At 40.2% G+C, this 15,258-nt stretch overlaps 1 protein-coding gene across 1 annotated transcript in view; it reads right to left on the reverse strand.

Annotated features, from left to right (window-relative positions):
• Nucleotides 1-15,258, reverse strand: part of LOC138417353 (ankyrin repeat domain-containing protein 26-like) — a 58,254-nt gene that overhangs the window by 21,547 nt on the left and 21,449 nt on the right. The window contains 4 exon segments of the mRNA XM_069547265.1: nucleotides 2,381-2,463; nucleotides 6,430-6,678; nucleotides 12,312-12,384; nucleotides 12,479-12,507. Coding sequence (XP_069403366.1) covers nucleotides 2,381-2,463; nucleotides 6,430-6,678; nucleotides 12,312-12,384; nucleotides 12,479-12,507 — 434 coding nt within the window.

The following is a 15,258-nucleotide window of genomic DNA, read 5'->3' on the forward strand; positions in this document are numbered from 1 at the left end:
AAGTTTACCAAAACACAAGGAGCAGAATGAAACTGAGGAGTTATTAGTTAGTGTGGAATTCTGGAATATAAGTAATGCTTCCCAATTCCACAAGCAATAACCGTCAAACCTTACAGACAGAGGGTATAGAAATAATTGCCTACTGTCGCCCCACTACTTACCAAAAACAGCAATAAAATTCAAAAAAGTTCAAGGTTTTGTTCAAAGCCCCTAAAGTGGCACTCCCTAGCATTTTATGGCACCAAAAGAAATGATACAATTCTGTAACCTTGAATGTGATAAATTACCAAATTCATCAGATTAATCAGATAAGTTAAAGTGTGACTTTGGCACAGTATTTTTAAATGCCTTAGTTGGGGATAGGGCTCATCTTTTTTTTAAACAGGAGAATACACAAAGTTTTTTTGTTTTTTTTTCCTTGTCTATTGTTCAAATTCAGTCAAAGCACCTCTTACACAAAAGAGCAAACAAACAATTTTTAAAACCTATTACTGAAGAAAGAAAAATCTCACAGCGTCTCAAAGCTCAGTTTTCTCCTTTGGAAATAAAGACTTAATTTTTTTTTCTTTTTAGCTGAGGGTTTATACTACCTATGGGCTTCCCTGGTGGCTCAAATATTAAAGAATCCACCTTCAATGAGGGAGATGTGGGTAGGGAAGATCCCCTGGAGAAGGGAACGGCTACCCACTCTGGTATTCCAAGGACAGAGGAGACTGGCAGGCTACAGTCCAAGGGCTCGCCAAGAGGCAGACACGACTGAGCAACTTTCACACACACACACACAACCTATGTGACAAAATCACATATGTCAAAACTTACTACATTTTAGTAAAAACCATAATGGAAAGGTCTGTCTCAAAAGAAACATCTGAGAGTGGTGATTAAAGCATATGTGGGAGTACATGCATTTGTTATTAAAAAGATCCTGAAGCAGCCATGCTGGAAATCTAAGTGCCCAGTGACTGTGGAAAGCAGAGAAGATCACACATATTCAACCACAATGAAGAGATTAGAGGGAACACGTGTTTATGTCCCTTCTCTCAGTCACTGCTTTCTTCCCATTCTGTGGAAATACAACATATTTAATCCAACAGAGTTAAAGAAAGAAAAAAAAAAAGAAACGGCAAACCCCTATCTGATTATACTTCTTAAGCAATTTCCTTGGTGCTTATTCTGGCTCACAAGATCACATGGTACATAGCTAGATGAGTTTCCCAGTCCACATCAAAGACTGACAGAGACAGAATTAGATATTAGATTGATTGAAGGACAAAAGCCATGAAAATTGTTTCCCGAATTCCTATTATTGTGATGGCAGAAATAATCTATTTCTACACAATTACCTATTTAGATGACCCCACTTTATTCATAAGAGGAAAATCAAATGGACCAGATCATTAAGAGAAAAACTAAAGCAAGAGCAAATGAACCTCTACCTCTTTCGAAAGTTGAATTTTACTTTTCCAAAGCCAGCAACTCTACTTGGAACATGTCTATTTCATTCTTAAATCTCTGCATATCCTTCTGTAATTCTTTCTTTACATACACTTTGGATGCTCTGTGCCTTTTGGTGAAGAATCCCCATTTTCTAATTCGAGTTCCATGCTTTCATCCTTACTAGCACTACAATTATCCGCATGCAGTGGCTTCTGGAACCAGTCCTGTATTGGTTTGCTTTTCTGATCAGTATTCGTAACAACAGCAGGAGTACCGTGACTTTTTATCTGAATAATGTGTTTCATCTTCCTGGAGCGGACAAGCCACAGACTACACTGATGTGTCTGTCGGATGTCTAATTTCCGATTAGTAGGATTTTGCCTCATGTTCTGTGACATCTGCATATCAAACTCTTGGTCTTCTTTCACTTCAAATGTAACTACTGGGTCTGCTACTTTTTTATTTTCTGTATCATTATAAAAACTCTCCTCAATTTTGATAAACACATGTTCAATGTCTAGTTGATCATTTTCAATGTCTACTTTATTTTCAGTGAAGCAAAGCTTTGAAGATGACCGACAAGCATATCCCAGGGACCCAGAGTTTACAGACAATTTTCAAGACTGGGTTCTTTTTGTTCAGGAAATGCTTGGAATACTAGAGACATAGATACGCCAAATGCACCTTTTCCCTCACAATCAAGTATATTATTCGTCATATTAGGAGATATTTCCTTTTTGTTTACTCCTTCTTTAGGGTTATCACGTAGTGAATCTCCTCAGGACAAATGGTAATTTTGTATTTCTCACAAATTTCACCAAACTTCTGCTTTAACTCATTTGTGATGGGTTTTAACTTACCTTTCCATTCTAATTTGCCTTGTTTGATACACATTTTCTCATATAGTATTAAACCAGAAATTGAAATTTAAAGTTTTACATACCCGTGAATGGTTATTTTCATCTCCATCAAGTTTTTCTTGTGCTTCCTCTGATATCATTTCCAAGTCTAGTTCTGCTGACAAATCTGTATGTTTAGTTAAAATTACTTAGAATGTTTAGATAAAAGATATAATCTTCATTTAAAACATAGATCTAAAACATTGTATCAAATGACAGATTAAGTCAATCTTAATCTTCAGCTGAATATCTACTTCTTTAAGAAATACTTCCAATGATCTAAAACTTTCAACCAAATCCTTTGGGAAATACCACATGTCACCAGGTTACAGGCACACAAACAGCTCAAAGATTCAGTCATATATTCATCCAAACATCAGTGAACAAAACAATCAGAAACCAAACAAAATTTCAAAATACAGGACAGACATATAAAGTCACAATACATTCTCTTCTCTCCTTCATAACAGTACCTTTTTAACAACATGCCAAGCTTCAACTGCAACGTTACTCATGGGTTACAAAATTCCTCTTACTTTTTATGCTTTTATCAGTTCCTTAATCTGAAATGCTTCCCTGTACTCTTTCGACAAGTTACTTTTCAACTTTTAAGACTCAACCTGCTTTGTGCAATTGTCTTTGATTACAGCTATCTTTCCCCAGATAAAAACGTGTCTCTTTCCTTGTAGCTACCTTAGTACTTTAAAGATTTTTCTAGTGTTATCTTTCTAGATTTTCCTAGTGATAGACACACTCCTGAACTGTAAATTATTTCCTCACACGTCAATCCTCTTGGCTCCTAAACTGCACAGGACAAGCTCTTAAAAATCACCTTGGTATAGACAGCCAACGGGAATTTGCTGTATGGCTCAGGAAACTCAAACAGGGGCTCTGTATCAACCTAGAGCAGCGGGATGGTGAGGGAGATGGGAGGGAGGTTCAAAACGGAGGGGATATATGTCTACCTATGGGTGATTCATGCTGATGTTTGACAGAAAACAACAAAACTCTGTAAAGTAATTATCCTTCAATAAAGAAATACATTTTTAAAAATCACCTTAGTATAAATAGTCTTTATTTCTTTTATTCAATAACTATTTCTTGGGTTTCTGCTCAGTACTAGATACCGTAGTTTAAAGAAAAATGTAGATAAAAGGCGTCAGGGATGGCTTTTCTGGAGATAATGCCTGAGCGGAGACTTCAAGGGAACAGAGGGCAGGAAAGGGAGAGAGCACTTAAGGCTGCAGCAAGACAGGGAGAGAAGCACATGCACGACAGGGTAGATATCTGTCAAAGTACAGGGACAGGGACTACCGGAGATCATGGCATCTGGCTCCACGACTTCGTGGGAAAGAGATGGGCAAACAATGGAAATGGCGACAGACTGTATTTTCTTGGGCTCGCAAATCACTGCAGATGGTGACTGCAGCCATGAAATTAAAAGACGCTTGCTCCTTGGAAGAGAAGATATGACAAACTGTGACGGCATATTCAAAAGCAGAGACGTTACTTTGCCAACAAAGGTCTGTCGAGTCAAAGCTGTGGTTTTTCCAGTGGTCATGTGTGGATGTGAGAGTTGGACCATAAAGAAGACTGAACGCCAAAGAACTGATGCTTTTCAGCTGTGGTGTGGGAGAAGACTCTTGAGAGTCCCTTGGACTGCAAGGAGACCCAACCAGTCAATCCTAAAGGAAATCAGTTCTGAATATTCATTGGAAGGACTGACGCTGACGCTAAAGCTCCACTACTTTGGCCACCTGATGTGAAGAACTGACTCACTGGATCCAAAGACCCTGATGGTGGGAAAGACTGAAGTCAGGAGGAGAAGGGGACAACAGAGGATGAGATGGTTAGATGGCATCACCGGCTCCATAAACATGAGTTTGAGCAAGCTCCGGGAGATGGTGAAGGACAAGGAAGCCTGGTGTGCTGCAGTCCATGGGGTCACAGAGAGTCAGACACGACTGAGCAGCAACAGAACAGGTGAGGGAGGCCTCAACAGCAGTTCAGAATTCCAGGGCAAAGGACAGAAAGAGAGAGATGGAGAGTCGCGCAGAAGTCAGATTATGAAAGCACCAATGGCGCTTTAAGAGATCTAGACATTAACGTGATTTAGAGTGCTTCATGGTCACGTGTGCTTTGAGATTGGTGACTAAACGCTCAGGGAGGGATGAAACTGAAGAGCACAGAAATAAAACGAGGAAGATCAACCTGAAGGCATTAACAGTGGGGAAAAAAAGGTGATGCAGACCTGAACTGAGGGAGTGTTTCCAGAAATATTTAGGATATAAAACTTTCAGGGTCTAATATAGAATAAATCTTTAAGAAACCAATATGTACAAATCCTGGGACTCTGATGGGGAAACAGTGGAAACTGTCAGACTTTATTTTGGGGGGCTCCAAAATCACTGCAGATGGTGATTGCAGCCATGAAATTAAAAGACGCTTACTCCTTGGAAGAAAAGTTATGACCAACCTAGACAGCATATTCAAAAGCAGAGACATTACTTTGCCAACAAAGGTCTGACTAGTCAAGGCTATGGTTTTTCCAGTGGTCATGTATGGATGTGAGAGTTGGACTGTGAAGAAAGCTGAGCGCCCAAGAATTGATGCTTTTGAACTGTGGTGTTGGAGAAGACTCTTGAGAGTCTCTTGGGCTGCAAGGAGATCCAACCAGTCCGTTCTGAAGGAGATCAGTCCTGGGATTTCTTTGGAAGGAATGATGCTAAAGCTGAAGCTCCAGTACTTTGGCCACCTCATGTGAAGAGTTGACTCATTGGAAAAGACTCTGATGCTGGGAGGGATTGGGGGCAGGAGGAGAAGGGGATGACAGAAGATGAGATGGCTGGATGGCATCACTGACTCGATGGACGTGAATCTGAGTGAACTCCGGGAGTTGGTGATGGACAGGGAGGCCTGGCGTTCTGAGATTCATGGGGTCACAAAGGGTCGGACACGACTGAGTGACTGAACTGAACTGAACTGGGACTCTGCTTGTTATTTTATAAAAGGTATCGACTGAGAAGAGAAACAACACGAACTGACTGAAGTTGCTTCTATTTATTTTGTAGTTTTCCAATTTCACACCGTCCAGTGTTGGAGGGACTCGTGTAGCCATTTTATCTGAATCTGTGTTTCCTGGACTTACCAAGCTCACGGAGAAACAAGAGCAAATGACTCAGTTGCATAGATTAAAAAAAAAAAAGACAAACACTTTGAGTTTAGAACTTGAAGTCACTATTCTAGGAGATAACTGAGAATCTTTTGTAAATGCAAAGGTGAGGATAGAAACAAAAAAACTACAGGAGTGTAAAAAGAAACAGTGTATGATTTCTTACTATAGCCCTGACCACACAACTGATTAAAGGCACTAAGTTAATTAGTATTTATGAACAACATGTTATTAGACGTGGTTACTTAATAGACTGGGCATCCTAGTAGAAGCAGAATTGACCTTCTGTATACTGCTTTTCAATGATACAGCACTCCTTCAAACCAACATCCCTTGTGAACTCTTAATTCATTACAAATAATAAAACAAGTTGATATTATATGGACAGAGCTGAGAAGGAAGTACCATGTGGCAAATTTCCCATGAATCCCATTACCACTAGGAAAGCCAATTCTAAAATATATGAAGTCATAGAAAACACAAGAAATATTTTAATATTTGGTTTCAGAGCTGCTTTTGCAGTTATACTGAATATAATGATAACTAATATGAATTTAGAGCTATATAAAAATATCACTACAAAGTCGCATTTTGAGAAGGCAATATCTGTCTACCTAGGTCTTCCAACTAGTCCCAGAGTTCTAAACATAATCCTGCCACTCACTCTCAGGTGTATGCTAAATACTAGCCAAAATGAACTTACTTTCTCCTAACTCTCTTTATTATTTATTGTATTACTATGGTCAGAGGGAGAATGCAAACGTCTTGCCAAGAGGTATTTATTGGTATTGGCTGTAGGCTCCATGAAAGGAGTCAGCACAAGGTAGATTTTGCCACAAAATCTCTAATTTGGAACCGTCAGGATGATGGGAAGGCCGTGCCCAGGTGGCGCACGGCTGAGTGCCCTGGGCTCCTGCTTACCTTGTTTGCTTTCTCTGTTTTCCGGCAGCTGAGACTGGCACAGGTCATGGAGCGTGGAATTCCCTACCAGAAACACTGCCGCAATATTCCTCTTTACTTTATCTGTGACAGCCATCTGCCCAAATTCTGCGCATGTTGACTGATTTTTGGTCATTGACTGTGACATCAATGGACACTGATCATCAGCTTTCAAATGCCCAGCTCTCTGACAAGCCTCAACCCTGAGGCTCAAAGCAGTAGAAGCCAAATCTGAAAAATGTGAGAACAAAGTCTCCATTTATTAGAATGTGAGTAAGAATACAACTCTGACTAACTTGTGCAAAGTCTTTCTTCAGAGAATCAGTTCCAAGTCCTCTGCTCCCCTCAGAACCACTAGTCCTTCCCAGCTTATTGTATCTTACGTGTCACTGTCATGAAGAGACGTTAACTAGTGTATCTCATTTCTTCTGTTTTTTAATTTTCTAGTATTATTTACTTTGATTCACTCCATTTCTATTACATAGTCTGTATTCCATAAGAACTTTACTAATAATTATTTGTTTTCAACATACAAATATTTTATTAACAAAATATATGTCTAACTTATTTTACATTTAATTACGCCTTTAATACTATATGCTCTAGAGACCATGGTTTTTAAAAACACTTTTAATGAATGGTACTACTTTTATAAATGGTACAAACCCAGACAACATCAAAAAGCAAAGACATCACTTTGTTGACAAAGGTCCATACAGCCAAAGCCATGGTTTTTTCAGTATCATGTATGGATGTGAGAGTTGGACCATAAAGAAGGCTGAGCACCGAAGAGTTGATTCTTTCAAACTGTGGTGCTAGAGAAGACTCTTGAGAGTTCCCTGGACAGCAAAGAGATCAAACCTTTCAATCCTAAGAGAAATCAACACCGAATGCTCACTGGATGAACTGATGCTGAAACTGAAGCTCCAAAACCTTGGGCACCTGATGCGAAGAGCTGATTCACTGGAAAAGACCCTGATGCTGGGAAAGATTGACAGCAGGAAGAGAAGGGGGAAGCAGAGGATGAGATGGTTGTATAGCATCGCTGATTCAATAGATGCGAACTTGGGCAAACTCCGGGAGATGGTGAGGCACTGGGAGGCCTACTGTGCTGCAGTCAATGGGGTCACAAAGAGTTGGACACGATTAGCAACTGAACACCACCACCAACTGCTTTAATTACAATGAGATGGTCTTCTTCAAATTATCAGTATCTTCAGAACTGATTTTTTTAAGCCTTGAATAAACATCATAAACTTATACAGGAAATCATAGCTTTGTGGGTCACTAATTGTTTCCACGTGAAAATAGGATAAGTTTAGGACCACACTGGATCCATAGAGCACAGAGCACCATGAGGCAAAAATGAATGCAACACGGAAATATTTGCTTTAAAAAAAAAAGGAACTGTCAGGTCTTAATTTCTTAAGAGACGTCAAAGAAACAAGCAAGAAATGTAAAAGTGAAGCTTTAAATCCTGTGTCAGCACAAGGGCCCCTTTATCATTTCACATCCAACCACGTCAATGGTTTCAAATGATGGTCCCAAGTGTGCCCTGAGAACCCCTGAAGCCCAGAGACCCATTGGGTCGGGGGTCTAAGAGGTCAAAACTATTTTCACAGCAACAGTAAACGCCGCTTCCATTCTCATTCTGTTCTGAGTGCACGGTGGAGTTCTTCAGAGACAGCATATGTGATAGCAAAAGTCTAATGACTAATGGAATCAGCCGTTAGGATTGTGTGTGTCGTGCTTCATGTGTTTAGTGTCATCTTCCAGGAGTGTCTGGTGGAGGCCTGGGTCGGCAGTGGCCTGCTGCAGTGATCATGGGGACACTGAGAGCAACAGTGCAAGCACGTCACCATTATCTTCACTATCTCCACCATACGTTGGCCTCTAGGCCAAAAAACAGGGAGGGGACACAGCCCCACCCACCAACAGAAAATTGGATGAAAGACTGAGTGTGGCCCCGCCCATCAGAACAAGATCCTCAGTCAGTCTTTCCCATCTGGAAGCATCCATAAGCCTCTTATCCTTCTCTATCAGAGGGCAGATAGAATGAAAACCACAATCATAGAAAACTAACCAAACTGGTCACAAGGACCATAGCCTTGTCTAACTCAATGAGACTCTGAGCCAACCAGTGTATGGCCACTCAAGACGGATGGGTCATGGTGGAGCGTTCTGACAGAATGTGGTCCACTGGAGAAGGGAATGGCAAGCCACTTCAGTATTCTTGCCTTGAGAGCCCCATGAACAGTATGAAAAGGCAAAAAGACAGGACACTGAAAGAGGAACTCCCCCGGTCGGTGGGTGCCCAATATGCTACTGGAGATCAGTGGAGAAATAACTCCAGAAAGAATGAAGAGACAGAGCCAAAGCGAAAACAATACCCAGTTGTGGATGGGACTGGTGATGGAAGTAAAGAGCAATACTGCATAGGAACCTGGAAAGTTAGGTCCATGAATCAAGGCAAATGGGAAGTAGTCAAACAGGAGATGGCAAGAGTGAACATCAGCATTTTAGGAATCAGTGAATAAAATGGACTAGAATGGGTGAATTTAACTCAAATGACCATTATATTTACTACAGTGGGCAAGAATCCCTTAAAAGAAATGGAGTAGTCATCACACTCAGCAAAAGAGTCTGAAATGCACTACTTGGATGCAATCTCAAAAACAACAGAATGATCTCTGTTCGTTTCCAAGGCAAACCATTCAATATCACAGTAATCCAAGTCTATGCCCTTGGATTAATTAATTAACTACTAATGCTAGAAGAAGCTGAAGTTGAACAGTTCTATGAAGATCTACAAAACCTTCTAGAACTAACACCTAAAAATGATGTCCCTTTCACTGTAGGGGACTGGAACTCAAAAGTAGGAAGTCAAGAGATACCTGGAGTAACAGGCAAATTTGGCCTTGCAGTACAAAATGAAGCAGGGCAAAGACTAACAGAGATTTGCCAAGAGAAACCACTAGCCATAGCAAAGATCCTCTTCTAACAGCACAAAAGAAGACTCTACACATGGACATCACCAGATGATCAATACCTAAATCAGATTGATTATATTCTTTGCAGCCAAAGATAGAGAAGCTCTACATAGTCAGCAAAAAGAAGACGGGAGCTGATTGTGGCTCAGATCATGAAATCCTTATTGCCAAATTCAGACTAAAATTGAAGAAACTAGAGAAAACCACTAGACCATTCAGGTATGACCTAAATCAAATCCCTTAGGATTATACAACAGAAGTGACAAATAGACTCCAAGGGATTAGATCTGATAGACAGAGTACCTGAAGAACTATAGATGGAGGTTCGTGACATTGTACAGGAGGCAGTAACTAAGACCATCCCCAAGAAGAAATGCAAAAAGGCAAAATGGTTGCCTGAGGAGTCCTTACAAATAGCTGAGAAAAGAAGAGAAGCTAAAGGCAAAGGAGAAAAGGAAAGATATACCCATTTGAATGCAAAGTTCCAAAGAATATCAGGAGAGAAAAGAAAGCCTTCCTCAGTGATCAATGCAAAGAAATAGAGGAAAACAATAGAATGGGAAAGACTAGAAATCTCTTCAAGAAAATCAGAGATACTAAGGGACCATTTCATGTAAAGGTGAGCACAATAAAGGATAGAAATGGTATGGACCTAACAGAAGCAGAAGATATTAAGAAGAGGTGGCAAGAATACACAGAAGAACTGTACAAAAAAGATCTTCATGACCCAGAGAAGCACCATGGTGTGATCACTCTCCTAGGGCAAGACATAATGGAATGCAAAGTCAAGTGGGCCTTAGGAAGCATCACTACAAAAAAAGCTAGTGGAGGTGATGGAATTCCTGTTGAGCTATTTCAAATCCTAAAAGATGATGCTGTGAAAATTTGGAAAACTCAGCAGTGGCCACAGGACTGGAAAAGGTCAGTTTTCAATCCAATCCCAAAGAAAGGCAATGCCAAAGAATGCTCAAACTATCACACAGTTGCACTCATCTTACACGCTAGTAAAGTAATGCTCAAAATTCTCCAGGCCAGGCTTCAGCAATACGTGAACCATGAACTTCCAGATGTTCACGCTGGATTTAGAAAAGGCAGAGGAACCAGAGATCAAATTGCCAACATCCACCGGATCATCAAAAAAGCAAGAGTGTTCCAGAAAAACATCTTCTGCTTTACTGACTATGCCAAAGCTTTCAACTGTGTGGATCACAACAAACTGGAAAATTCTTAAAGAGATGGAAACACCAGACTGCCTGACCTGCCTCCTGAGACCTCTGTATACAGGTCAAGAAGCAACAATTAGAACTGGACTTGGAACAACAGACTGATTCCAAATAGGGAAAGGAGTACGTCAAGGCTGTATATTGTCACCCTGCTTATTTAACTTGTATACAAAGTACATCATGCGAAATGCTGGGCTGGATGAAGCACAAGCTGGAATTAAGATTGCCGGGAGAAATATCAATAACCTCAGATATGCAGATGACACCATCCTTATGGTAAAAAGCGAAGAACTAAAGGGCCTCTTGATGAAAGTGAAAGTGGAGAGTGAAAAAGTTGGCTTCAAACTCAACATTCAGAAAACTAAGATCATGGCATCTGGTCCCATCACTTCACGGCAAAAAGATGAGGAAACAATGGAGACAGTGACAAGCTATATTTTCTTGGGCTCCAAAATCACTGCAGATGGTAACTGCAGCCATGAAATTAAAAGATGCTTGTTCCTTGGAAGAAAAGTTATGACCAACCTAGACAGCATATTAAAAAGCAGAGACATTTTTTTGCCAGTATCAGTCCATCTAGTTAAAGCTCTGGTTTTTCCAGTAGTCATGTATGCATGTGAGAGCTGGACTATAAAGAAAACTGAGCACCAAAGAATTGATGCTTTTGAACTGTGGTGTTGGAGAAGACTCTTGAGAGTCCCTTGGACTGCAAGGAGATCAAACCAGTCAATTCTAAAGGAAATCAGTCCTGAATATTCATTGGAAAGACTGATGCTGAAGCTGAAACTCCAATACTTTGGCCATCTGATGTGAAGAACCAATTCATTTGAAAAGACCCTGATGCTGGGAAAGATTGAAGGCTGGAGGAGAAGGGGAAGACAGAGGATGAGATGGTTGGATGGCATCACCAACTCGACGGACACAAGTTTGTGTAAGCTCCAGGTGTTGCTGATGGACAGGGAAGCCTGGTGTGCTGCAGTCCACAGGGTCGCAAAGAGCCGGACATGACTGAGTGACTGAACTGAACTCCAATAGAGTGAACATCAATAGACAAAAACAGAAGCTCCTTGGAATTCTCAATAATTTTTAATTATTAAAAGTATAAAAGCATCCTAAAGCCAAAAACTTTCAGAATCACTGTTTTAAAATATGTCATCAAATAGTCATTAAAGTATGATTACTTCCCCTACTTTCAATAATCAAAGACACCATAAACTCACATACACAAACACACACACACACTGTCTGCTAACCAAAACATCTGATAACAACGCTAAAATGAAAGTGAAGCTTTACTCTAGGTAAAGGTCATAGCTCAAGTAAGCATTTTTGGGCAATGGAAAAATCTTAGAGTCTAATAATTAATCTCTGAGAATTCCTGAGAAGCACAGAGGTTCCAAACTGAGAACTTCAGGGTACCAAAACATATACGGAAACATACTGAGTTCAAGCTTACACTTCAAAAACTTCTTGTTTTTATGCTTGTACCTATCTTTTTTTTCGAAACACGGATACCAACAATAACATTTGGATTATGTATGTCAAATCCTTCAACTAAATTTGCAAAAAGAAGTTAGGACTATGAAGACTTAGCATTTCAAATATTTCAGTGTCCCTCTTTCCAGAGTTAAGTGTGTATTGCAAAATTTACCTGAACTGGATGTCTGTAAATCCTTCATTCCGACTGTTTTACTAGGAACAGAATCTTTCACTAAGACTGCAGGCTGAATGGGTTTGGAAACAAGTTGATTTATAAATAATGTACATATGATACAATCCACAGTTCATAATTCAAGATAAAAACATAAACATTTTTACCTTCACATTAGGATATTTCCCAGGAGAATCTAAAAGGCAAAAGGGACACAGAGTTAATTTCATATAAACATGAAAGCCAGCTGTACATCCAGGCAGAGTTAGGACTCAGCAGAATCCTCGCACTCAGCCTTGGCAGTGAATACATTTGGTTTTAGTGTCTTGATTTTAGGGGTATGTTAGGATACCAGCAAAACAGACATAGGAATCCACAATGGGTAGTGAAGAAAAAATAGAAATACAGGTTTAACAAAACATGCAGTTAAGATTTCAAAAGTAACATTACGTTTGCAACAATGTGAAACTGCCGACTGATGAGGAGAAAAGTGATCTTAATCAGAGGAGCAAACCATGACCCCAAGAAGATAAACATGAAAGCTGATGGTAAAATGCACCAGTATATCTTGAATGCAATATAGCAGCTATCATTTACACCATTACACTACAAGTATTTACCATGTTCTTCGATCTGCCCAGTCATTTAAGAAGTACACAGTGGGATGACAGTTCACCGGAAGGTATAGTTCATTTCTCATCGGAGAAAGAGTAATGAACTGATTACCCTGGATATACACTTGTAGATAAATGGCTCATAAAATATTATTATTTTTCCATATCCATGTGGGCTACCGGTATGTCTACATGTCTTGGCTCCTCTAGTTGGGCCATCTTAAAGTTTCTCAATCCACTCACAGAAGAAGGTATACAAAACACATCTAGGAAATAATGTATAATAAATTCTCAATATTGAAATACAATTATCAAAAAGGAAATAATAAATTTAATTGCCACAGAATGATTAGATATTGAAAATCTTACATGTTTTAAAATCAGTATAGTACTTATTAAAAATATTTCTAGCATTTAGGGAATGAACCCTATTAACCTGTTTTGTTTCAAAACTTAGTTTGGTTTGATACATCAAGCTAATGTTTCAAAGGATTTCTATAAAACAACTTTCAAAAAATCAGCTATCTTAAAAAGAAAAAAGTCAGGGTCTCCATATTCAAATTAATCTAATTTGAATAACAAATACCAATACAACACATATCTTTGATGCCTGAGAGTTACTTGGAGTGGCTGGAGTTTCCCCCACTTCTAGCACCCCCTCCTACCTCCAGTATTCTCTGGAGCAACAATGATCTTATCTCTTTTCAGCGCAAATACACTGAAGCCATTTAGAAGGAGTTCTCTCAAGTTTCCTCATCAACTCCAAACTCACCTCCCTAAGGCCCACTTTCCTCCCTTCATCCTTTCACTAGATTCTCTCCTATCCAAAGGGTAGTAATCTCTGGATCTGTGGTCTTAATTCTTCCCCCTTTACATTCTTTCTATGGATCATCCCCACCACTTCTTTTTCCCTCTTTGTTTAGCAACGGTATTTTACACCTATAATCGCGACTACGACTTTTTGCTTCCCTCTGGCTATGGACACACTCAGAAAGAAAAACATAATAATGCTTTCCCTTGATCCTGTTATGTCCTGTACTATCCAATGTTCTTCCAGATTTCTCTAAATGCAAGGCTACACCCTTGCTACTCGGAGAGCTTGTCAGAAACACAGATTCTCAGACCTCCTGCTCAGCATGTGCACTTCATACAAGGTCCAAAGGCGACTAATTATACTTTGAGAAACTCTGGTCTATACGGAGTCTGCTTCTACATTAAAAGTGAAAGTGAAAGTCACTCAGTCATGTCCAATTCTCTAGGCTAGAATACTGGAATGGGTAGCCTTTCCCTTTTCCGGGGGATCTTCCCAACCCAGGGATTGAACTCAGGTCTCCTCCATTGCAGGCGGATTCTTTACCAGCTGAGCCACAAGGGAAGCCAGAGAATACTGGAGTGGGTAACCTATCCCTTTTCCAGAGGATCTTCCTGACCTAGGAATCAAACCAGGGTCTCCTGCATTGCAGGCGGATTCTTTACCAACTGAGCTAACAGAGACGTCAACTTAATTTATTCTCCTGAAATCTTAGCCTCAACTTCCTCACTCTAACACTTCCCCCCAAAGTGAAACTGCATTACAAGTGGGAAACTTTCCAGTGGACTATCAGGCTGTAGGTTACTTGATCTCCGTATCACGGCCCCTGCTCACTCCTTCTTTCTAGTTCTCTTTTGTTGGCCTATGTGATACCATCCCATAAAGCAGCAACATTTCATATGACTCCAATTTGCAAACATTTCCAGCTGAGCACCTATGCTGGTGAACACACAGCTCCGCACGCCCAGGGACCGCAATCCTGAATGCCTCCCTAACAATGAGGAAAACAGGAAGAGGAGGAAAACAGGAAGAGGGGGAAAACTTTGCTGTCCTTCTCTGACAAGTTTTGGTGCTGGAAGCTCACTTCAAATGCATCGTCCATGTCAAATACTCTCCCTTTATCTGGAGACCGTCACTACTTATTGCCCCCTCCCCCACAGGCCTGTGCTTCCTTTCCTTCATTTCTCCCTGTACCCTCTGCCTCACTCATCCCTCGTTCCCTCTTGCCTCTTATTTCTTGACCTTCCTTAGGCTGCACAGTATCTTGAAACAGAACTAATAATTTTGGGGGTGTCATGTGTCACATGGAATCTTAGTTCCCTTACCAGGGATCGAACCTGCACCCCCTGCATTGGAGAGTCTTAACCAGAGTCTTAAACACTGGATTGTGAAGGAAGTCTAGGAACTAATAACTGAGTCCTTAAACTGGATTCTCAATGTAATCTGTGGCTGAAACCTGACAAAATACATAATTTCCCTCCTCCTCTTTTTCCTCACTATGTCTCTGACAGGTGATTTTCTT

This window comes from Ovis canadensis, chromosome 13 (genome assembly GCF_042477335.2).
Source record: "Ovis canadensis isolate MfBH-ARS-UI-01 breed Bighorn chromosome 13, ARS-UI_OviCan_v2, whole genome shotgun sequence".
In the NCBI taxonomy this organism is placed as follows: domain Eukaryota; kingdom Metazoa; phylum Chordata; class Mammalia; order Artiodactyla; family Bovidae; genus Ovis; species Ovis canadensis.